This window comes from Salvia splendens, chromosome 3 (assembly GCF_004379255.2).
Source record: "Salvia splendens isolate huo1 chromosome 3, SspV2, whole genome shotgun sequence".
In the NCBI taxonomy this organism is placed as follows: domain Eukaryota; kingdom Viridiplantae; phylum Streptophyta; class Magnoliopsida; order Lamiales; family Lamiaceae; genus Salvia; species Salvia splendens.
Window position 1 is genome coordinate 43395711 of NC_056034.1, and position 24827 is coordinate 43420537.

General features: G+C 38.8%; 1 protein-coding gene across 6 annotated transcripts; it reads right to left on the reverse strand.

Annotated features, from left to right (window-relative positions):
- Window positions 1–14745: 14745 nt before the first annotated feature.
- On the reverse strand, window positions 14746–19935 carry LOC121796227 (putative disease resistance protein RGA3). 6 transcript variants are annotated; one of them, XR_006049717.1, is made up of 4 exons: window positions 19797–19935; window positions 16041–19262; window positions 15480–15582; window positions 14746–14969 (listed from the first exon to the last, which is right to left on the reverse strand). XR_006049717.1 is itself a non-coding variant. In XM_042195013.1 (3 exons), exon 2 carries the CDS (start codon window positions 19259–19261, stop codon window positions 16064–16066), a length of 3198 nt encoding a protein of 1065 aa, XP_042050947.1. In that variant the 5' UTR covers window position 19262; window positions 19797–19935; the 3' UTR covers window positions 14746–14969; window positions 16041–16063. The 6 variants fall into 6 exon arrangements, 4 of the variants coding, with proteins under 4 accessions (XP_042050947.1, XP_042050949.1, XP_042050946.1 ...); XR_006049716.1 differs by having other exon boundaries at window positions 15480–19262; XM_042195013.1 differs by lacking the exon at window positions 15480–15582.
- Between the last annotated feature and the right edge of the window lie 4892 nt (window positions 19936–24827).

The window sequence follows — 24827 nt, forward strand, 5'->3', positions numbered from 1 at the left end:
AAAAAATAAATTTTTTTTTTTCGAAACACTGTATATACGCGCTTTGTTCGTCATTTTCATTCGCACCACTTGTTTTAACGAGTATTCTCTCTATCTTAATTTCTCGTTTTTGTGTCGTAAATTTAATTCCGTATATTGTGAGATTATTAATTATTTCATTTTGTATATATTTGTTAATAGTGATGTAGATAGTATTATTAATGTTTCCCGTATATGTTTCGTAAATTAAATTCCGTATATTGTGTGATTGTTAATTATGTCATTTTATATAATTGTTATTAGTGATGTGGCTATTGACGTGGCTGGGCTATTTATGATGTGGCTAGGCTATGGCTGAGCTATTTATGATGTGGCAGGAGGATTTTTAGTGCTGATGATGTGGCAGTGGCTAGGCTATGGCTGGGCTATTGCTGGGCTATTGCTGGGCTATTCCTATCGTGGGTGGCCTTAAGAAATTTAACTGACCTCATCATTAAACTTGTAAAGAAATGTTCAAGCAGCCGTTGTTGACTCAAATAGATATTTATTTGTGCTTTCATTATTAATTACTCCAATAGATATAATATAAACCAAGTGAGATCCAATCTCACACAAACAGATACTCCTCTAACCAAATGTAAGATTTATTATCAAACGATAGATCCACTTCGTGTGAAATTTAAGTTGATGCACAATAATTGTGTAATAAAAATTGTAATAGGTCTAATCTTGACACCTTCCTCAGAAACTCGCTCTAAATGGTGGCAATATTATATTCTCTTGTGCTATTAATTCCGATTAGCATCAATTGTTCAATTGGCAATTATATTATTGACATTGATATATTTATTATATTTTTAAAATTTTTTATATTACAGCTCTCCGTCACACTCAAAATGATCACATTTTCTTTTTTGTTTGTCCCAATCAAGATGACCACTTTCTAATTTTAGAAATAACCCCCTCTTTCCTTTCTCCTCATTAAAATATTTAACTACATTTTTCCTCTACTTTATTCCACTTAACAACATTTCCTAAAATCTCGTGTCACTCAAGAATGTGGCCATTTTGAGTGGGACGGAGGGATTACCTCTCATTTTTTTTTCGCAGTCGCACCAAATGAATTGAAAATCATGTGGTTTCAAAACTCTACACAAAATTCTCCATCACCAAAACATACTTATTGTCTCTTTTCTTCCTTTCAAATGCTTTGAGTTGACATTCATGCCAACAACGAACAAAGGATTAATAAATTAACCAAAAAATTCAAGTAAGGGTAAAATTAATATTTGAGCTTTTATTATTAAATACTAATAAGAGGCCCAATCACAAACATATATATCAATTAAATGATAGATTCATTAACAAATTATAGATCCATTAATCAACTGGTCATGGAACGAAAAGTGTATTTCTTTCATTAAGAAACAACTCTTATTTATTGATCGAGAGAATGTCCACATTTTTCAATATCTAAGAGAAAATTATGTTGATATAACACATAATTAAAAGTTGTTATAATCAAATTTGATACTTTTCTCAAAAACTCACTCTAAAAAGTACAATGGTGCCTTAATTTGGTAGTATTTAAGATAGGTGTAATCAAATATACTAACTTAATGTTCTACTTGCCATAAATGTCAATATAATTTTTTGTTGACGTACTCATGTCATTATGTTGACATTTTTAATACAATTTTGTGTTGACGTACTCATGTTATTGTATAAACAATTTTATATATGCGTAGACTAATTAACAAGTAGGCACACTAAGTTAGGTAGTATTCTAACGCGATCTTTTTAAAATATAAGTATTATTTATTATATTTTGCTTTTATTTTGGTTTATACTGGCTACAAGATAATTATAGGTGTTTGTCAATGCATTAATATTTCGCGAAGTATGCCAACATGGGGGGCGGCGCGGCGACGTCGGGGCCGGGTTCAAGGTGCTGGTGGCGGCGGAGGCGGGGAAGTTCACACTGGAGAATTTCATCGGAGGGAACTCGTGGCTGCCGTCGACTGGGGTGACGTTTGATACTGGGCTTTGAAGGTTATTTGGTTTTGTATATAAGTTGAATGAAACCAAATTAAGTAAAAAAAAAGGTGATGATGAATTTCGATTGATGTATTTTTAATTTGTTAGAAATGGTAAAGTGATTGTAATGTGTATCTTGAGAATAATATGTAAATGTAATATGCGTCTTTGATTTCTATGGATTTAAAGCTACCACCAATATAATCATATAATTGATGATTTGATTAGCAAATGAAAAAGGAGAAATTAAGTGGTAGTATTATTACTATAGGTATTATGGTAATTGTCATTATCAAGTTGTTTCTTGTAGTGATAGACAATATAGAAAGAGAAGATATATATGCATCAAATATTTAATCATTCTTATCCATAACTAAATAAAGTACTTATTTCTCAATCACTTGTTTCACAGTGTAGAGTGTCTAGAGACCCCATGATAATCATAATCCAAACACCAGCTTGAGATAATTATTTCTACTTTTCTCACTATGTTTTTGGCATTATCAAAGTTGGAATATGTTACGGACGTCCTCCGTAACGAGGCCGGATGGCTAACTTCTCGGAGATATAAGGTGATCGAACCTTCGACGTGCTCGAAGGAAAGGCCACGATTTGCGGTTCCACGGACGTTCTCCGTTGGGCAGCAAATATGGAACGATAATATTCTTGTTGCTCAGGACAAGTTTAGGGAAAATATGTAATTCATTGATTGATTAAAATGATAACAAGCTCTCCTATTTATAATACTAGATACTAATACCTAACTTATTGAACAAGAAATAAATATCTAAACAAATATGAGAAAGATATGGTGAAATAAAAGATAACTAAATAGAATAATATCTTAAGGATATTCCCTAATAATATGTAGAGGCTGATCGTATCAACTCCCCCACGGTTGAAATCCACCTTGTCCTCAAGGTGGGAACCACGAACCATTGACGAGAGTTGAAAGCAAAAGCTTTAGCTAGGCGTCTCCTCCCGGATCAAACACATATCGAACAGCTGAATGTCTCCCTTTTTCACCCTTGTCAAAAATCAACAAAGGAGACCCAATGTTGTCGGCAGAATTCCATGCCAAAATGAAAATCTTGTTCACGCCTCTCAGAATGCTCAAACATGGCGTGTCATTGCGCGGAGGGATCAACCTTGCATCGGTATCGAGCGAGGTTGATCGATGAATCATACTTGTAACCTCACCTACATTCCAATCCACATAGACACCAACAATTATGCACAAACCGGCGTAAGCATTATCTCCTTTCTTGCCCCAACAATTCTCAACAATAGATTTGGATTGCACTTGAACAACAGGGAATGAGGCGATGACCTTCGGCACTTCCTCTACGGAATCAACCTCCTCGTCGCCATCTAACAATGTTTCTTCCTCTCCGCTGATATAGGGGCTGCACGGCGGAGAGATCATAGCTGGTGGAGGTAGTACATCTATCAATCCACTCTCCTCTCCGCTGTCGTCGTCGGGGCTGCAAGGAGGGTCAATTTCATCAAAAGATGGAACTTGTTGGACGTTCTTGAACTTGTTCGGCGCCTTGAGCTTGTCTCTCGGCCTCAAGGATCTCTTCGACACAATCAATTCTTCACTTCGGTCATTCACGCATTGCGTCGTGCTGCTCGGCTGCGTCGTGCTGCTCGGCTCCGGAAGCGCTGCGTCGAGCTGCTCGGCTGTTGTCACCTTCAGCTCGGCATGATGCTCGGCTGTTGTCGCCTCCAGCTCGGCATGCTGCTCGGTTGTTGTCGCCTCCAGCTCGGCACGCTCCAGCTCGGCATGATCCAGCTCGGCATGCTCCAGCTCGGCATGCGGCTCCGCTGTTGCGTCAAGTGTCGGGGGTCTCGTATCAACCCCCCCTCCGTTAAAAATCGCCTTGTCCACAAGGCGAACCTCCGGGAACTGTCTACCAATCGCCTCAACCGGCTCCCACGTTGGCGTGAACGCATCATCTTCCCACTGCACCAGGCATTGCTTCTCTGGTCGGCCCTCGCGCCAACTAACGCGTTCTTCCAGCAACGCTACTGGCCGTGCCACCGGCCTATTCCCAACGAACTCCGGAGGGAGTTTCACCCCGTCTACATCACCTTCCCTAGATCCCCAATTCTCACTAGGCAAGCCACGATCCATGAGTTTCTTTGCTACTGCCTCTAATATGGAGTTCTCTGAATCACAAAGCTCTGCATCTAATATGGGGTCCTCTGAATCACACAGCTCCCCGTCGCCGTCTCGTGTTGGCGAATGCGTGTGAGTAATGACCTCTCCATAGTCGAAGGGTTGATAGTGTTCGGGCAGTGGATAACGAGTTTGGTGGAGGTGGTACGGCCGGCGCCTATCCGGCTGATACGGAGGCGGCGGTGGGTACCTATCCGACTGGTGGTGTTGTGGCCGCCGGTACGTAGGCTGGGTGTAACGTCGATGCTGCTTGTCCCAATCAGCGCCACCACGCTCAGGAAGACCGTACGGTGGTTCCGGATCAGGCCGTTGTGGCGGTCGAAGCTTCCCTAGTCGCCGGTCGTTCGTGTTCATACGCGACTCCAATATGTCCACCCGTCGATCCATACTGTCGAGGCGTGCATTTAATTTGGCAAACCCTAATGTGATTGGGTCGACCGAAGCCTTCCCTGATTGGCCGGGACGACGCGGCTGGCCTATATGCAGCGCCGGCGTCGCTTCCCTCGTCGGCCGTTCCGACGTAGATGGGCCATGGTATGTTGACGGCATGAGTGGTAGTGCTGTGGCTGAATTTATTTATTTATTTTATTATTTTTTTTTTTTTTTTTTTTTGGGAAATATAGATGAACGAAGATGGAGGATGAGTACGGGATGAAAGCACCAGTTGTTACGGACGTCCTCCGTAACGAGGCCGGATGGCTAACTTCTCGGAGATATAAGGTGATCGAACCTTCGACGTGCTCGAAGGAAAGGCCACGATTTGCGGTTCCACGGACGTTCTCCGTTGGGCAGCAAATATGGAACGATAATATTCTTGTTGCTCAGGACAAGTTTAGGGAAAATATGTAATTCATTGATTGATTAAAATGATAACAAGCTCTCCTATTTATAATACTAGATACTAATACCTAACTTATTGAACAAGAAATAAATATCTAAACAAATATGAGAAAGATATGGTGAAATAAAAGATAACTAAATAGAATAATATCTTAAGGATATTCCCTAATAATATGTAGAGGCTGATCGTATCAGAATATTTAATTTTTTGGCTGAGAATAATTGTGATATCATAATTTTATGTTGGATCACTTAAATGTTTGCTTTCATCTATCCTTTTTAATAAGTCGTGCGATGCGACATTTTATTGATTTCCACTTTAAAAAATTAAACAAAATGTTCATGTAGGGGTAAAATTAATATTTTAGTTTTAATTTCATTATCAAGTAATAAAAGTACCAAAACATACTTATTGCCTCTTTCCTTCCTTTCAAATGCTTTGAGTTGACATTCATGCCAACAACGAACAAAGGATTAATAAAATTTGATACATCCCTCAAAAACTCACTCCAATGGAGACTTAATTTGGTATGTCCTATTATCTTAAACAACTATTCCTTATTAGCACCATGGTATATTTGACAATGATATGATTAAGATATGTGTATTATTTATTAATATATTGCTATTATTTTGATTTATATTTGGCTACAAGCTAATTATAGGTCTTTATCAAAGCATTATTATTGGCAGTTGATAGGCATAGCCTCTTAAAACTCCCATCATCACCATATGAATTGGAAAAATCATGTGGTTTCAAAACTCTATAAAAAAACTAGAAATCATAGTAGTTTCTTTTTATTTTTAAAACTTAAAAAACACATTTAACTTTTAATAATATGGAATCATTATACAATCTATGTTAATCAAATGAACCTTAGAATTTATGAGTTAAAATTTATTAAATACATGGAAAAAAGGTCAATTCATTTTAAATAGAGAAGTACTGTAGTATAATTTTATAAAGAATTCCCATTTAATAAACGATAGCCCAAGCTACATAGTGTTAGAGTCCATGAAGACTAGTAGTGTAGTGTTTAAATCTTCATCCTGTTATTAAAAAAAGGTTAGACAAAGGGAGAATGAATGGTTCTTTTTTTTTTTACAATTTTTTGTTATCCACGAAAAAAATGTCGAAACAGGAACTTTTATAAATTCCGTTAACAAGAAAACGCATTCAAGAATGCGAATTTAGAAACGGACGGGTGATATAACTATAAGTGTTTAAATCGCATTTGTTGAGTGTATTTTACATAAAAGCAGAATTGCTAAAGTGGTTAGGAAGAGAGAGAAATAAACGCAATGTATTTTGTGCACTGTTCAAACAAAAAAAACTTAGTGATCCAACAATGAACTATCCACTCAAATCCACATATTCCAAGTAGCACAAATAATGGTAGCAAACATGAAAGAAAACCCGGAAGCTTGAGACATAACGAGTTTAGATAAACTTGACTCTATGAGGAAATAACTAAACATAATCATTAAACTTAGGGTCTAAATATGTGCAATTTCTGATTTCAATCTCAACTATTTTTTCTAAAGTTGAATTTGTGTGGAAGATATCTACCACTGAAGCCTTTTCTATACAAAGATACTAAGATTGGAGTGAGGTTCTGAGTGCTTCCAACACCTTTTCATCCTCTTCCTCTAACTTGGATAAACCATTTCTTTCCCACGACAATGTCAACATCATGAGATTCTTTTTGTCAGCAATATTTGCTTTCTTTGCATCCAAGTGGTTCGTTACTCTCTCCAGATGTTGAATACTTAGCTCCCCTTTGAGGTTCAAGCAATGCAGTTCCTCAAGTGAATTACCTATCTTGGCCCTCACAACAAATCTTTTATACCATGGCATATCATACTCTTAAAACAATGAGCTCTAAGATGGAAAAAATGCCCATATCTTGCTGAAAAGATTTAGGAAACAAAATAGTTATGCCAACCACAATAGTTTTGAAAGTTGGCTTAATACTTTTTGTTCTCTTTGTTACGTTTTCTCAATTATTCTACTCCCTTCGTTCCATACATGTTCATCGGATGTTCCGCAAAATTCATAGAGTATTAAAACAATGTCTTTTGAATAGAAGAATGTAATTGCCTGTAAATATACAAACCTTTTTTAGATTATATAGAGGAACCTCGAAATTTAAGATTTTCTAGAAAGTTCATCAAACTTTTGAAATTTTTGGATTTTTCTCTAATGATTTGCTTTTTTCTAAAAATGTCACTTTGTTTTGAATTTAGACATGAATATTAATTATATTTGTTGAAATTTAAAAAGAATGAATTTTTGAATTATTAATCAGTCAATTTTTTAAAAATTACATAATTTAAATAAAGGAAATTATATAACCATAAGATAAAATTATGTCAATTTATAATCTATTAAAAATTTTCAATCTGACTTTTGACATAATCCAATACAGTTTTAAAAAAATTAGTGTCCAAACTTGAACATTTCAATTTAAAAAAAAAAACTCAAATTAGATCAATTCAACAAATACTTTTATTTTGCAAGAAACTGTTCGTTGGAAAAAAATCAGCAAATATCGAAAGTTTGTATATTTATATAGACAAATTCTATGGAAGCTCAGATTAATAAAAAAAACTCGAAAGAATGCCTGTGCCATACCAGAATAACAAAAAACTCTGAGAAAACTTTTGTGATTGCCAAAGTAATACTATAATATGGTAATAATCTAAGCAATAAAACTAAAGATATCATGGTCAATCAAGAAAGAGAAATAGAGGCATAAAAATGAGGTTTCAAACAGCCGTCAACTCAAATTATTTTATTAAGCTTTCATTATCAGACATTTTCAATTAAGAAATTTAAGTGGCCTCGTCATTAGAATTGCAAAGAAATGTTCAAGCAGCCGTAAACTCAAAATTAATATTTGAGCCTTCGTTATTAGTTTAATTAATAGATCCAATATAAACAAGTGAGATCCGATCACATAAACAGATATTACTATCAACCAAATGTAAGTAAGATTCATTATCAAACGATAGATCCACTAATCAACTGCTAATTATAAGTATTCTAACGCGACCCCTCTAATCATGTAAATCGTGCCTACCAATTGCTGAGTGATGAAGATTAAACGTGGAAATAGAGATAACAGCTCCCGAGCTTCAGGAGCCGTTGGATCGCACGCCATCGCTGAGCTTAATTCTCAGCCGTTGATCCAACTAGCCGTTGGGTTTGAACTGAAAGTAAATAGTTTGTTTAGCTTGATAGTTAGGTCGTTGTTGGTGCTGATTGTTTTCGGTTTTCATATAAGTCAATGATTGAATAGAATCATTTGTAACAACAGAATACGATTCACATTCTCTCAAGAAAGATATACGAGAGTTTTTCCTTTCAATCACCCGTGTTCATCTCCTTCGATTGTGTTTCTCGGTTAACTCTAACAAGTGGCGCCGTCTGTGGGAAGATCCGGCGAGAGTATCGATCGAATCCAGAGTGCGGCGACGTGGTGATGGCTTCAAGATTCGAAGCAGAGAAGTTTACCGGGAAAAACGACTTCAGCCTTTGGAGGATGAAGATCAAAGCAATGCTTATCCAGCAGGGGTTGTCAGAGGCTCTGGCTCTAGCGAGCAAGATGGAGGAGGTTCCGGCGCTCGATAAAAAGGCCAAAGCGAAGCGGGCAGAGAGCTTAGCTAAGGCTCATAGCACTATTATATTGTGCTTGGGAGACAAGGTGCTACGGGAAGTGGCGAAAGAGACAACGACAGCTGGGATTCTTGAGAAACTAGAAGACTTGTATATGACTAAGTCTTTGGCGAATCGACTCTTTATGAAACAGAGGCTATATTCATATCGATTCTTGGAAGACAAGGGTATATTGGAGCAATTGGAGGATTTTGATAAGGCAGTGGATGATTTGGAGAACATTGATGTCTCCATTGGTGATGAAGACAAAGCTATATTACTGTTGAATGCTTTACCAAAGTCATATGATCAGTTGAGAGACGCCATACTTTTTGGGAGAGAAGGGACAGTTACTCTACAGGAGGTTCAGAATGCTTTGAGGGCCAAGGAATTACACAAGAAGGGCTGCAAAGTAGTTGAATCTGTACCAGAGAGTCTCAACATCAGAAAGCTCAAACCCCAGAAAAATTTCAAGAAGATCGGTGGAAATAGCAAAGCATCATCGAGTGATCAAAGGGAGACGCGCTCTTGTTTTTGGTGTAAAAAGCCAGGTCACTTGAAGAAAGACTACTTCGCTTGGAAGAAGAAACAAGCCTCTGAATCTGGACAAGGGAGAAATACCACTGATTTTGTGGAAGACACTGAGGGATCTCCTGAAGTATTGAATGTTATGGCATATGAGGATGGGAGTTCATGGATTCTTGACTCCGGATGCAGCCTCCACATATGTCCATGTGAGGAATTTTTCATTAATCTGAGAAAGTCTACTAGTACAGTGATATTGGGCAATAATCAGGTGTGCCATGTTGAAGCAATTGGAGATATAAAACTCAGGTTGGATGATGGCTCTGAAAAGATCTTGAGTGATGTTAGATTGATACCTACTGTGAAAAGAAATCTCATATCATTAGGCATGCTTGAGAAGAGAGGATACACTTTTGAATCCTCTGATGGAGTAATGAAGATCAAAAGGGGGGCTACAGTGATCATGAATGGAGAAAGAAAGGGCAGTTTGTACTATCTTTGTGGAGCTGCTGTCAAGACTGATGACTCACAAGTTAACATTGCTACTCTAGACTCAGTGAGAACATGGCATATGAGACTTGGGCACCCAGCGGTTGGAAGTGTCAGAGAATTGATCAAGAAAGGTGTGATCAGTTGTGAGGATAACAAGAAGTTTGAGCCGTGTGAAGGGTGTATTCTTGGTAAAGCCAAGAAGCTTCCTTATCCAACAGGTAAACACCTCTGACAAGCACCTCTTGATTATGCTCATAGTGACTTGTGGGGGCCTTCTCCTGTGAATTCAGTGGGGGTGGAAGATATTATATGACAATTATAGATGACTATTCTAGAAAGATGTGGCTATACATTCTTAAAGAAAAGTCTGAGGCATTTGCTATATTTAAAGATTGGTGTGTGATGGTTGAAAGAGAGAAGGGCAGATCATTAGGTTGTATGAGAACAGACAATGGCCTCGAGTTCTTGTCAAAGGAGTTTGATAGCTTTTGCCTTGAGAGAGGGATTAAACGGCACAGAACTGCTCCCTTGAACCCCCAACAAAATGGGGTGGCAGAAAGAGCCAATCGAACTATATTGGAGAGGGTAAGATGTATGTTGATAAGCTCAGGGATGGAGAAAAAATTATGGGCTGAGGCTACAGCAACTACTGTGAAACTAATGAATAAGTGTCCTTCCTCAGCTATAAATAGTGAAACACCTGGTTTTAAATGGTATGGCAGATATGGAAGCTACTCTGGAATCAGGATTTTTGGTTGTCAAGCCTATGCTCACTCCAGACAAAGCAAGCTAGATGCAAGAGCATTGAGGTGTGTTCTTCTGGGATTTCAGTCTGGAGTAAAGGGATATAGACTATGGTGCATTGAACCTGGGAACCAGAAGATTATTGTGACTCGTGATGTTGTTTTCAATGAAGCTGTGATGCCTCTCAAGAAACCACAGAATGATGGGAAGGCTGCTGCAGTGTCTGATATATCTGTGGAGTCTGAGGTGGAGTTTGAGGTGGAGTCTGAGGATTTGGTTTCAAGTGAAGCTGATGGAGTTTTAAATGATCCTCCACAAGAAGAATCAGTTACAGAGCTTGAGGACTTGACTCACTATCAGCTGGCTCGGGATAGGACTAGAAGAACAAATATCAGAGTACCTGCCAGATTTGCTGATTCTGAGATGCTTTATTTTGCATTATGTGTGGCTGAGGAGGTGGAGTTTGGAGAGCCAGCCACATACAAGGAAGCCATGGAGTGTAAGGAGAGAAGTGAATGGATGAAAGCCATGATTGAGGAGGTTGATTCTTTGCTGAAAAATGGGACATGGATATTGGTGGACAAGGTGGATGGTAGGAGGATTGTGAGCTGCAAGTGGATATTCAAAAAGAAGTTGGAGTCTACTGATAATGTGAAAGTCAGGTACAAAGCTAGACTTGTGGCTAGAGGCTTTACACAAGAATATGGAGTTGATTACAGTGAGGTCTTCTCTCCGGTAGTAAAGCACACATCCATCAGAACCCTCTTAGCTGTGGTTGCAAGGCTGGATTGGGAGTTGGAACAACTTGATGTGAAGACAGCTTTTTTGCATGGGGATTTGGTGGAGACAATATATATGCAGCAACCAGAGGGATTTGCTAAGGCTGGGGAAGAGAATAAGGTTTGTCTACTAAAAAAGAGTATCTATGGTCTCAAGCAAGCTAGTAGGCAATGGCATATCAAATTTGATAATCATGTGTTAAAGAATGTCTTCATCAGATCGAAATATGATGAATGTGTTTATATCAAGAAGAAGAAAGGTCTGGTGGTGGCTTATTTACTACTTTATGTAGATGATATGCTAGTTGCTGGTTCAAGCAGAGAAGCAATCCAGGAGATTAAGGCAGATCTGAGATCAGCTTTTGACATGAAAGATCTGGGAAATGCAACCAGAATTCTGGGGATGAACATAGTGAGAAACCGGGCCAAGAAAGAGATTTGGCTGAATCAGTCAGATTATATATCTAGACTTGTGAAGAAATTCAAGATGCAAGACACCAGACCAACTGCAACTCCTCTAGCTCAACACTTCAGATTGTTTGTGGAGCAGAAGCCAAAGGATGAGCTGGAGAGGTCTGAAATGCAGAGAATACCCTATGCCAATATTGTGGGGAGCATCATGTATGCAATGATCAGTTCAAGACCGGATGTAGCTCAGGCAATTAGTGTGACCAGCAGATTCATGAGTGATCCTGGAAGAGAACACTGGTCAGCTTTGAAATGGATTTTGAAGTACCTGAATGGGGCTGGAAATGTTGGCATCTTGTTCAGAGGAAGTGAGGAGGTAAAGGGGGATGTTTTGGTGGGTTTTTGTGACAGTGACTATGCAGGGAATATTGACAATAGGAAGTCCCAATCAGGCTACATTTTTACACTTTATGGTGGAGCTATAAGCTGGAAATCTGGCCTGCAAAGTGTGGTTGCTCTCTCCACCACAGAGGCCGAATACATGGCCTTGACAGCTGCAGTTAAAGAATCCTTTTGGTTGAAAGGTATAGCTGCAGACTTTGGTGTTTTTCAAGAAGCTGTGGCTATTGGTTGTGATAATCAAAGTGCCATCAGCTTAGCTAAGAACCATGTGTTCCATGAGAGGAGCAAGCACATAGATGTGCGTTTACACTTCATCCGAGAAGAGATAGAGAAAGGGAGGGTGAAGGTGTTCAAGGTGGATACTTTAGAGAACCCAGCCGACATGCTCACAAAGACTTTACCGAGAGAGAAGTTGGAGTTATGTATGAAGTTGGTTGGGATGTGTAAAAGAAATTAATGGATCAGCAATTGGTATGCAAGGTGGAGATTTGTAAATCGTGCCTACCAATTGCTGAGTGATGAAGATTAAACGTGGAAATAGAGATAACAGCTCCCGAGCTTCAGGAGCCGTTGGATCGCGCGCCATCGCTGAGCTTAATTCTCAGCCGTTGATCCAACTAGCCGTTGGGTTTGAACTGAAAGTAAATAGTTTGTTTAGCTTGATAGTTAGGTCGTTGTTGGTGCTGATTGTTTTCGGTTTTCATATAAGTCAATGATTGAATAGAATCATTTGTAACAACAGAATACGATTCACATTCTCTCAAGAAAGATATACGAGAGTTTTTCCTTTCAATCACCCGTGTTCATCTCCTTCGATTGTGTTTCTCGGTTAACTCTAACAAATCAAATGTCAGAAAATTAATTTTTCATCTCGATATTGTTGTTTTGATCATCATTTACAATCAAAATTGCATTACTTGGGATCCCACAGAGTGATGGAGAAACCATCTTTTGGCATGGGATATATATCTTTAGCAACTTCAGCGGCATAACAGTGACCACAACAAAGAGTTTTGAGCTATGCATTTTGGAAGAAATCTTGTTTCCACCGTATTATGCTCAATCATTGTCTCGGCGAGCACTTGTGGTTGTGACTCATTTTCGATTTTTGCAACAGTCTCTAAGACGGAACCAGACGTGGCCTCATTTTTTGCCAAGTATGCAACTGTCTCCATCATTTTGTTGGGAGTTTCCTTCATCATGGAATCTAGATCAAATTTTAGTTGAAGAGTGAGTCGAAAGTCCTCCCACGAACTATCTCGATTATTTGGTAGTTTTGGAACCATTCGATGTCGGATGGTCAAGCAAGAGATCCATGACTAGTAAACAATCATTCTCCTCCATAATAAGCAATCTCGATGACTTAGAGAAATGCATTGATGCAGTTCCAGCAGTAGACGCCGGTAATGCTAAAAATGCACCGAAAATATTCTTTGTCGGAATGACTTGAAATCCGCACAGGGTCAGAATGACTTGAATTCCGCACGGTGATTTGAAATTCACACAGTTTTGATTTCACCTCACAGATAGTAGATGCCTTGGAATATATCTCTCATTCTTACTCCGGAAATTTTGTTCTCCCCTACTGAATATGGCAAATCATAAACAAGATCATGCACACTGATCTTGTTATCCCAACAAGTTGATATAAACAAGATCATGCACACTGATCTTGTTATCCCAACAAGTTGATTATAGAAGAGATCTGAGTAGTAATTCATTACATATTTGATTTCCAACATCTTCCACTTCCATATTTTTCTTTGATGAAATATGGCAATGAGTTATACAACGAAGGATCTTTTTTTCTTTTTCAATTTCATGATCCTTATGCAAGGCTGCAACATAAGCAAAGCATTATGATAACTCAATCTCAAAGTTGACATTATCAAACTCTCTTCACATATATCCATTCTTCTCGTGTCCTTTTAAAGCTTTGAATTCCTTCAAGCGCCTCAGTCGCAAGGGGCACGCCAACACACTTCTTCACAATCTCATTCCCAATCATTTATAGCTGCACCTCTTCTTTAGGGGCTGAAGGTGTGTGGCCCTGGGGCGGAGCCAGTAATTTGTAGGAAGAGGGGAAAATTTATACATGAAATTTTAAAATTTTGAGGAGGACATTTAGTGAGAGATTAAAAGAAATAAAATTTATATTGAATAATATATGTATATGGATAAATATGAGGGGCAAATGCCCCACCCACCCGTAAGATAGATCCGCCCATGGCGTGGCCTAAGAAACATACAACAATTCTCATCCGACAACCCCTCAAGACAATGAGCTGGAACAACCTTCTTTTGGCGTGTGGTGACAATGATGGATGCACTGGTTGAGCTACATGATGATAGAGTATCTTTCAACTCAAACCATTTCTCTTACTGGTCGTTCCAAACATCATCAAGTACAATCAAATATCTTTTTGGGCTCAATAACTCCAATTGGTTGTTAGGAATCATTTCTCTTTTTTGGATCAATTACTCCGATAAGGAACTCTTTTGAGAAAACTTTTATGATTGCCATAATTGAAACTTTTGAGGTTGTTAGGAATATGTAGAAACGTCTTTATTGTAAGATCCTAAGAAATAGTTTTCCATTTGCAAATGAGATAGAAGTATATGGTAATATGGCAATACTCAAAGCACTTAAAGTAAAGATAGCAACTGAGGTGACCTTCATGCCAACAACCAACAAAGGATTAGCTAATCCAAGAGTGTAACAGAATTACTGAATGTTTGAAACAATTTAAGAAAAATCTATGTGACAAGCAGAGAAGGTCTAGAAGCATTAAAAGGACCTTTCAAGTTTATGTCTATATTATTGTTACAAAGTGACATGTATCCCAGAAGGGATGTTGCAGATTGTCAGCTTCTGAAGTTGCTTAATAACTCCACTTCGATCGTTAAATAAGTCGAGTGAGCCCTGATATTAGCCAATATCAGTATGTTGCAATATGAAACCAAATAGAAAGCTTAGCAATTAGCACACAAATCTTAAAGCTAAGATGCAAAACCAGAATTCGCCAAAAGTAGCCATTATTTATTAATAATAGTAACCAATTTGATACAAATACTACCTCCATGCCACTCATTATGGCTCAAAGGTTTTGGGCATGCACATTTAGATATGCACTAATTATAGAATTGCAGTAAATCAAGTGATCAACATCTATAGTTTTAGAAGATTGTAATGTATATTATATCAAGATGTTGATGCAAAACATATAGAGAAAACAGACTGAACGGAGAAGTAATTCAGAGAAACCCTAGTTTCTCTGAAAACGGAATATTATTATAAAAAATCAACTGCCTCCAAAAACAAAAACAACGCTATTTATAAGCGTCTAGAAACCCTAGAAATTCAAAAGGAAATAAAACGCAAAATAGAAAATTAAAACTAAGTCCGAAAAAAATAGTAAAATGTCATTTTCACCATATCAGATGGCCAAAATCCATCGTCCATCCGATTCGCATGCACCGTGCAAATTTCAAGTCATTCTGACACCGAAGGTTTTAGCCCGATTTCTACGTTTGAACTGCATCAGATGTGGTTAAATACCATAATCTGAATATGTAAAGTTCATTACATGATACTAATGCAATTTAGTTGACTTTCTCAAATTGTTCTTTTTCACAATTTGTTAACAAAATTAATCCAAATTCAAATGCATGAAAGAACACTATCCCATCAGGCAGCAACAAACAAATATGGCTATTCAATAAGAAAACGAAAACAAAATGGAACAAGTATGGCCAACTTGGCAGAACTAGTGAAGAATAAAAAAAACGTGACATTGTGTTGAAGGAGAATAGAACAAGACTCATTTCAAAGACATTTATGTTTATGTTAAAGACTTTCAATGCCGGTGTGAAAAACAGAAATGCAGATTGGGAAGATAAATCAGTTATGATCTCTACATATATTCAGTAGAAGAAAATGTGACTTAAAGTTGATGGAAATGCTAGTGTGTTTGGTCGAAGCAATGATACATACCTGTGGAGTGGAGTGGAGTGGAGTTAGCTATAACAAATTCGCAAACGGCGAATGTGGGAAATCTTGTGCCAATCCTCTCCTGTTCCTCTATGGCATCGTCTTTCTAGTTGTGGGCATTCTTCTATTCTTAGTCCTTTGGCATTTGGTAGAGCTGGAACTGATACAACCTTTGGGCATCTGAAAACTTCGAGGATATGAAGAGATGGTAGCTGGTCAGGGAGTGATTTCAGCTCAGGAAGTTCATATAGGAATAGAAATTTGAGTGTGGAGAGGTGATGTAAAGCTTTCCTTAAGCGCGCCATCTTGGGAAGTCTGATTAAGTATATATTTTGAAGATTGTGAAGATTTTTAATCTCTTCTGGCAACTCTACTATTTCTTTGCAGGAACATATATCGAGGTTCTGCAGAGAAGATAGATGCTGGAACATCCCTTGTGGAATGCGTGTCATTGTATCACAACATAAAAAGCGTAAGTGTGTAAGCTCTTTTAAGGCTTCCAAACCTCCTCTTGTCACGGAGATCTCTTTTGCACCTCTAATTATTAAATACCGGAGCTTAGGGTACTTTACCAGCGTTTCCATTGAAAAACATGTCAGGCTTTCCTCAATTTCCACACATAGATCCCTAGGAATGTCCTGCTCAGATAATAAAGCCAGAGTTGAGCTACTGCAATTTAGATACTCCAACTTTTGGAGGAATGAGAGTTGTTCCAGTCTTAATGAAGAGCAATGTGTATTATATAGCCGTTTAAGTTTTGGGAATGCTTCGTTACTCAGTTGCTCCTTAGAAAGCCCCTTCAGATTTGGGATATTTGATAAACTCAACTCTTCCAAAGCAGGGAACTGAACTTTTACCGGGTTTCCATTTCCAACTTCTTCAATAACGTACTCCACCTCCATATTCTCTAAACGCAACATTTCAAGATGAGTTAGCTCTTCTAGTTTTGGAAGACACCTACAATTTGGGCAGTCTGTTATATAGATCCTAACTATATTTTCCAGAGTTGAACTTTTCATCCAACGTGGAAGATATCTACCTCTGAAACCCTTTATGCGAAGAGATTCAAGATTTGGGTGAGGTTGAAGTGCTTCCAATACATTTTCATCAGTGTCTTCCTCTAACTTGGATAAATCATCTCTTTCCCACAAAAAGCTCAACTCCTTGAGATTCTTTTTGGCAGACATATTTGCTTTCTTTGCATCCAAGGGATCTTTTACTCTCTCCAAATGTCGAATCTCAAGCTCTCCGCTGAGGTTCAAGCACCGCAGTTCCTCAAGTTGGTTACCAACCTTGATACCTACTACAAACATACTCATTGTTTTGAGGCTAGTTAACTCTCTTATTTTAGAGGGCATCTCAGACAACGACTCACACCTGGATAAACATAGATGTTGGAGATTATGTAAGGATGTCAACTTCTTAGGTAAGGCCACAAGACTACGACAGAAATTCAAGTTGAGGATTTGCAAATTCCAAAGAGTACATAATGAGTTCGGGAGAGTGCGAATTGTAGATGTAGACAAATTCAAGTATCGCAGATGTATAAGATTGCCGATTGAAGTAGACAAATCTTTTATTCCCTTGTAGTTTGCATATAATACTCTTAAACTTGTGAGCTCCAAGATGGATGAAATGTTCATATTTTGCTGAAAAGTTTTAGGAAACAAGATAGTTCTGTCTATCAAATTTACCTCACGAATAGTAGATGCACTTAGAATATTTCTCTCACTTTGTATCCCGGGAACTTTGTTCTCCATTATTGATTGCGCTAGATCATGAACAAGATCATGCATAATGATCTTGTTATCCCTAAAAGTTGATTGTAGAAGAGATCTGAGTAATAACTCATTACATATTTGATTCCCAACATCTTCAACTTGTATATCTCCCTTTGATGAAATATAGCTATGAGCTATCCATAGACGAATCAATTCTTCTTTTTCAATTTCATGGTCCTTGGGAAAGGCAGCAAAATAAGCAAAGCATTGTCTGAGCTCCAAAGCAAGATGATGATAACTCAATCTCAGAGCTGGCATTATCAAACTCTCTTCTGGAGAGAGCTTCCACAATTCACTCTCTCTCACATATATCCATTCCTCTTGTGTCCTTTTAAACCGCAAAATTCCTCCTAGCGCCTTAGCAGCGAGGGGCACGCCAACGCATTTCTTCACAATCTCATTCCCAATCATTTCCAGCTGCGGAGACACCTCTTCTTTAGGTCCGAAGGCACGTGACCTGAGCAACATCCAACAATTCTCATCTGACAGCCCGTTTAGACAGTGAGCTGGAAGAGTTCCCATTATATCTGCAACCTTCTTTTGGCGTGTGGTGACAATGATGGATGCACCGGTTGAGCCACATGATAGAGTATCTTTCAACTCAAACCATTTCTCTTGTTGGTCGTTCCAAACATCATCTAGTACAATCAAATATCTTTTTTGGCTCAACAACTCCCAAAGCTGACGTTCTACAACATCCAATTGTTGCAGATCTGCAGCTTTCGCGCTCCCTGTGGCAGCTTCTATCATTGCCTTCACCAAAGTCTTCAACTCAAAATTGTCAGAGACACAAACCCAAATTCTTATATCAAAGTGGTCTACCACCCGCGGATCGTTAAAGACTAATTGAGCAAGAGTAGTCTTGCCAAGACCACCAATGCCAATGATTGGCAACACAGACATTTCCTTATTCTCCTTTACATCAATTACCAACATCTCCACAATCTTGTTTTCGTCTTCTTCTCTGCCATAAATCTGATCTGTATAGTTCAACAAGGAACCCGTCTCACGTGAGGCAGCAACTTCTCTTAGCCTATCAACAGGCATCTCACGCAGATGAAATTTAGTGCGCTCTGTAGCAACACCATCCAGTTGCTTTGTGACTTGTTTCATCCTCCTCCCGATCTTGTGACGATACAAAATCTTCTGGAGGCTGTAGCGACTGAGTTTGTTGCGAGTGTGTTTGAGTTTGGAGACATGAGTGTTGCACTCATCCAAGATATCATCAATCTCATAAGCAAGGACGTTGAGTTTCTGCAACCAATCTCGAATAGGCTTGCTCTCAATTTGCTTGTCTTCAGCATCTTCCAACACAGCTTGAAGGGTGGTGAGGGTGCTTGAAAGCTTCTGCATCTCTTCATCAACGCCCAATATCAGTCCAATCTCCTCCTTGATAAGCGAGCCCAGATTATCAAGAACGACTTTAAGAAATGCCTCTGCCATACTGCAATAACATAAATTCAGATAAGGAATTCTTTCGAGAAAACTATTCTGATAGCCAAATTTCAAGTATAATATGATAAATATGAGAGGATGCTTTGAAATGTTCTTAGATAGAAACAGACTTTATTGTAAAATCTAAGAATTCAGTTTTCAATGCTCAGAACACTAAAACTAAATACAGCAACAGAGTAGATGGAAAACAATAATATCACTACCTTTCGCTTTCAGTAAGCAAAGCAATACAACGCCAAACATATGAATACCAATAGAGATTTGCAGTTGCAGTGAATTGATAAGGAACCTCAGCATGCTAATTAACAATACCTCACCATGCTAAATTATTCATGTGTTGATTTAGGATGTCTTTTAATGAATCAACATGCTAAAATATGAGGGGAATGTTCTTTTATTGTAAAATCTAAAATTCAGTTTTCAACTCGCAAATTGAATATGGTCTTATGTCAAATACTCAAACCACTAAAACTAAAGATAGCAATAGAATTGCAAGTAAGATGGAAATCAATAATATCATTACCTTTGAGTTAGCACTACAACGCCAAACGTATAAAAGCCAGTTGCAGACAAACGAGAGAAGTTGAATAATGAACCAAGAAAGAGCAATAGAGTTGACTAATTGATTTGTTCAAACAAGCTTCATTTTAATTGGTGAGATTCCAACAACCCACTTACCTTCTTTCTAATTGGTGGGGAAGGATTCAAACAACCCACTTAAATAACTCAAATTTAGCTTCGTCTTGGTTTTGGATTAATTTCATAATCAAATTGATTATTAAATATATGCCACGATTGTCCTTTTCCATTGCTAATCACAATACAAAATAATTTTCCATCAAATTTCAATAGCTTACACGCTAGTCTATCAAGTACTTCATTCCTAAAAAATAATCGAAACCCTACCGGCATCAGGGTATGTTTCTGTGCTTAATTAATTGCGTTTGTGCGACACTTGTACCGTGAAACAGCGACAAATGTGGCATAACAATAAATTCACACCGGAATTTATAGATTTGGGTGTAAAAGCAGGAATTTTGATGGCCGACTGTGTCCTATAGTTTGTGATTACATTGCTCTGTATCCGAATGGGTTTCATTTAATCTGGTTCTGCGAGCATTGTTTGTTTTTAATTTTGATTTCGTTATTGCCAGATAGATAGAATATGCCTAAGCGAGGACGTCCCCATTCACAACCATCCCAAGTTGCAGGTAAATTTGTGGCGCTGCTTTTGGAATTCAATATGTTATATGTTGATTTTGTGGTACGATTATTCCATGTTTGCGTAATGCAGTGTGGCTATATGTAGGTGGCATTATGTGCTTTATATGATGCATTATGTAGGCTGTGCTGATTATAACTGACTAGATTCAGGTAGTATTGTACTTATGAATTATATATGTTGTTCTATGCATTATGTAACCAAATGTTTGCATTATGCTTTTGATATGATGTAGTAATACGGGTACTGATTCTGTGGCGTTAGCAACTCTGTCAAAGTGTACATATTGTTATTGTTTGGTGGGGGAGGTGCATTATGAATCCGTATTTATGCATTTGGTGTAGTTTGTGGTTGACCTTGAGATGGTATACTAGTCTTTGTGTGTATTACATCTGCATTATTGGGGTGGTTGTTTTTTAAGCACTGCACTTAGGCACAATCAAATGTTTGCATTATCTATTGTGGACAGTGCATTATGCTTCATGAATTCTGCATTATTGTATGGATAATATGCATTAATACGTGTTGTGACTCGGTCACAGTATGCACATGGTTATGTTATGCATTATTTATGTTATAATGTGCATTATATATCGGGTACTGCGCATTATATATCATATATAGTGCATTATGAAGATGTAATGTATTTTTGATATTGGTCACTAGTTATTTGGTGTAATATGGATGCATTTTTCGGTGTACAAAATGCATTATTTCGTAGTATGGTTGCATTATTTCGTATTTTAGTTGCATTATAAAAGAGTATAATGAGGAGAATATGAAGCACAACAGATTTGTTGATTGTATTTGTTATTTGACTCACATTACAAGCAAAGCTCCAGGTTGATGATTATATGGATAAATATGTGATATTATGGTAGTAAGTTCATTATTTGCTTTGCCCAACGCATTATAGGAAATACTTTTTGCATTATATGTTTTTTCTGAAGCAGAGTCTTTATTGATGGATGCGTCAAACCTTCTCTGTCATATGATGCTGAATTTTAAATTGGTGAAACTTTTCTAATTTGTTGATTTGTTTGGTAGTATCAGACAAGCAGCTTAGGGACGATATAGACGAAGCAGTGGACGACATTCTACCAGTAGCGTTAGCAAAAAAATTCAGAGATAGGTTGGCTGATGTTGGCCCAAGTATTTCTAGAAAGGAGGTGGAGCCGAAGCAGCCTACTGGGCGAAAAAGTGATCGACTCTACTGTCGTCGTACGCCATCTGAATTTCTCAACTGCTTGAAGCAGTTGAATCCTAGGCAGAGAAGGTCGGTGACAGAAATTGGATTTGCGGGGGTTCTTGATTTTGACATCAAGGAGATCCCAGGATATCTTGCTTACTGGGTGTTGAACGCCCTTCATCTTGCACGATGCCAAATTAAGCTGGCGGGCGGGGACTACCTCACACTAGACGAGGAAGATGTCCACTTGACGTTGGGGTTCCCACGTGGCCCTAAACAAATCACAAGGCCCGAGGATAAACAATCAAATTTTGCCTTCAATGACATCGTGGCAGAGAGGTGTCAAAAGGGTCGCTTTAAGCTGACACCCAAGGACATTGCACAACTCATGATGGCTGAGGTCGATGGGGGAGACGAGTTCAAGAAGCTCTTCATGTTCCTACTAGAAAATGCATTAATAGAGACTCCGAGTGACGGCCACTGCAAACCCAAAATTCTTCATTTCATCGACAAGGTAGATGACATTAGAAATCTGAACTGGTGTGGGTACGTTCTGTCCGTCCTTGAGGCCACACACCCAAGCTGGGCAAATGGACAATCTTTGTTGTTCTCCGGCCCAATTCATTTTCTTGTGGTAAGTGAATATGAAACTAAAAAACCTTGTCCTTGGTATTCTTTTTGGATTCAATCCAACTTCTACTCGGATAATCTGTTCGATTTATTATTCATTATAACCACACATAGCATGCATTATATATGGTCTAGACTGCATTACCGACCACTAATTTATATTTCCTAATAATGACAGTGCTGTTATGTTGATCGTGTGGTACACATCCGGCGGCGCGTCATCCGTGCGTGGCCAACAATCAAAGGATGGACGTGCGAGACACTTAAGCAACGGGAGGACATTGAGCGAGACCAATTCGGGACAGGGAGGTTAGAACCCCGTATAGATAAGGAAAGTTTGGTGGCAGCCGAGGAGTTATGTGTGCGAGCAATGGTGGCTCAAGGCGATGGCTCCTCAAGGAGCAAGCACAGAGCAAAGATGTTTCGAGACAAGTTTGTCGCTTCGAGTTCTTTGTTGGCCCATGCAGTCTCGGCGTGGGTCGATGATTTCATGAGTATACCCGTGGAACTCCTTGATGATGATTGTTTACGCGTGGGAAGCCAAATTGGCAGAAAAATATTGGGCATTCCAGAGCAAGAGGAGGTTGGAGATGACGACATCACAGCTAGGCTGACCCAGGCAAGGGTTGATGAGGAAGAGTACAGTCAGGAGTGGATAGATGAGCTGGAAAAGATGATGGCTGCTTACGACAAGAAGAAGACTATAACTACAAAATGTACAAGGCCATCGTTTGTTTTAGATGGATTTGAATGCCCTGACCCTTTTGCAACACAACCAACACAAGTTGAAGGCATGAGCGGTGAAGGAGCTGACGCTCCCCAACCTGGTGCTACAGCCAGTTTTGAACAGACTGTGGATGAGCCGGGAATTGAAAAGAAGCAGGGATGCTCATCCATGCCTGATCCAGTAGGTGAACCCGCCGGACTTCCAGTCCGAACAGAAGGCAACACAGCAGCTGCAGAGACTGACATGGAATGTATCGGGGGATTGCGTAGCGAGACTATAGTCTCCGTTAGTAGCTGTACCTTTTCTAAGCTGCAGGTTTTTAACGTGTCGGAGTTGATGTAATTGTTGGCTGTATTCTGTAGGAGATTGTTGCAATAGGAGAGACGGTTCGTGTGCCAACTGTGAACAGGAAAGGTGGAAGTGGAAAGGTGGGAATACCAAGATCTGTGAAGGCAAAACGCAATGTAGGCTTGGCAGAGGAGAGAGCTAAGGTGTGCACAATCTATGAATCCCGTGAATTACTCAATGTTTATGTTTCATTACTGTAAAGTATGCATTATTTAACAACGACATTTAACTTCATTGTCTTGATTTGTTCATAACCTGTAATAATATATTGATGTCGCATTCATAAATTGGATTGGCACAATCAGCCACCTACCCAGCCTAGGCAGATGGGGATAGTCATCGGTGGGAATAGGACGGGTGCGATCGGTGAAGAGGTGTCTGTACTTAATGCTGCTGTGCGTGGGAAAGCCAAGGAGAACCAGGTCATACCTGATGAGACTGGAACAGTGGTATGGGAATAAAAGTGATTCATTTTATGTGTATTGAATAATATTTGAGATACAAAGGTTTTTTTTGAAGGAGGCTGGCAAGGTGGACACAGCCCGAGTGAAGAAAGCCAGTCTGGCCTTGCGGTCACCGTTCAACGAGCGGGCTGTTAAACTAACAGCAAAGGCCAACCTCAATGACAAAGAACTTTACTACTGGGTCCTTTGCACAGCGGAGACGCATGCGTATAACAGGTTTGTTTATTTGTTCTGTATCATGTTGTAAAAAGGGGTATTCTGTTAAACTATATTATTTCTGTAACATATGAATGCATTATTTGATGTGAGCCACGCATTACATGGTCAGTTGGTTGCATTATTCGGAGTATATTTAGCATTATGTTAGACGATATGTATCTTGGGAAAACAACCTTTGTTATATAAGAGAGTGATTGTGTTTCATTGTTTTATTGCCATGCAGGGAAGCTATTGTGTACGATGACCATTTCAAGCAGACCGAGCAGAGTGAGTTCCTTTCGTTAGCACCGTTCAAATCAGTAAGTCCCGGCATTGTAGACACGTGGAGCTCTTACTTGAATAACATGGAGAAACTGAAGGCGCCAGATACGGTTGCAAGAATATTTTTCTCCACAAGGCCATGCGTGAGTTTATCATTTGTGTAAAACGTTTACTCAATATACGTACAACTGCAAAGTAAGCAACTGTGTTTCCAAAAAAAAATGCAGACACAGTCAACGGTAGACACACCCACAGGATGGGATGAGGAGAGGCAATTTGCTTCCTTCTGGACTATTTTTTTCGAGGACGCACTTGGAGCAGGATACAACAAGTTGGATAAGATCGACATGGTGAGTTTTATTTCAAAATTTTATGGCTGATATTCAGTTGTATAGTAAAGAATAGAAGATATTTTAATTTGTTCTTCATTACGTAGTTATTCTTCCCGATCTGGGGTGAACGACATCAGTACGTGGTCTGTTTTGATGTCACGG

Coding starts and splice junctions, on each gene's coding strand:
- LOC121796227 (XM_042195013.1), bottom strand. CDS start 19,261: ATGGCAGAGGCATTTCTTAAAGTCGTTCTTGATAATCTGGGCTCGCTT.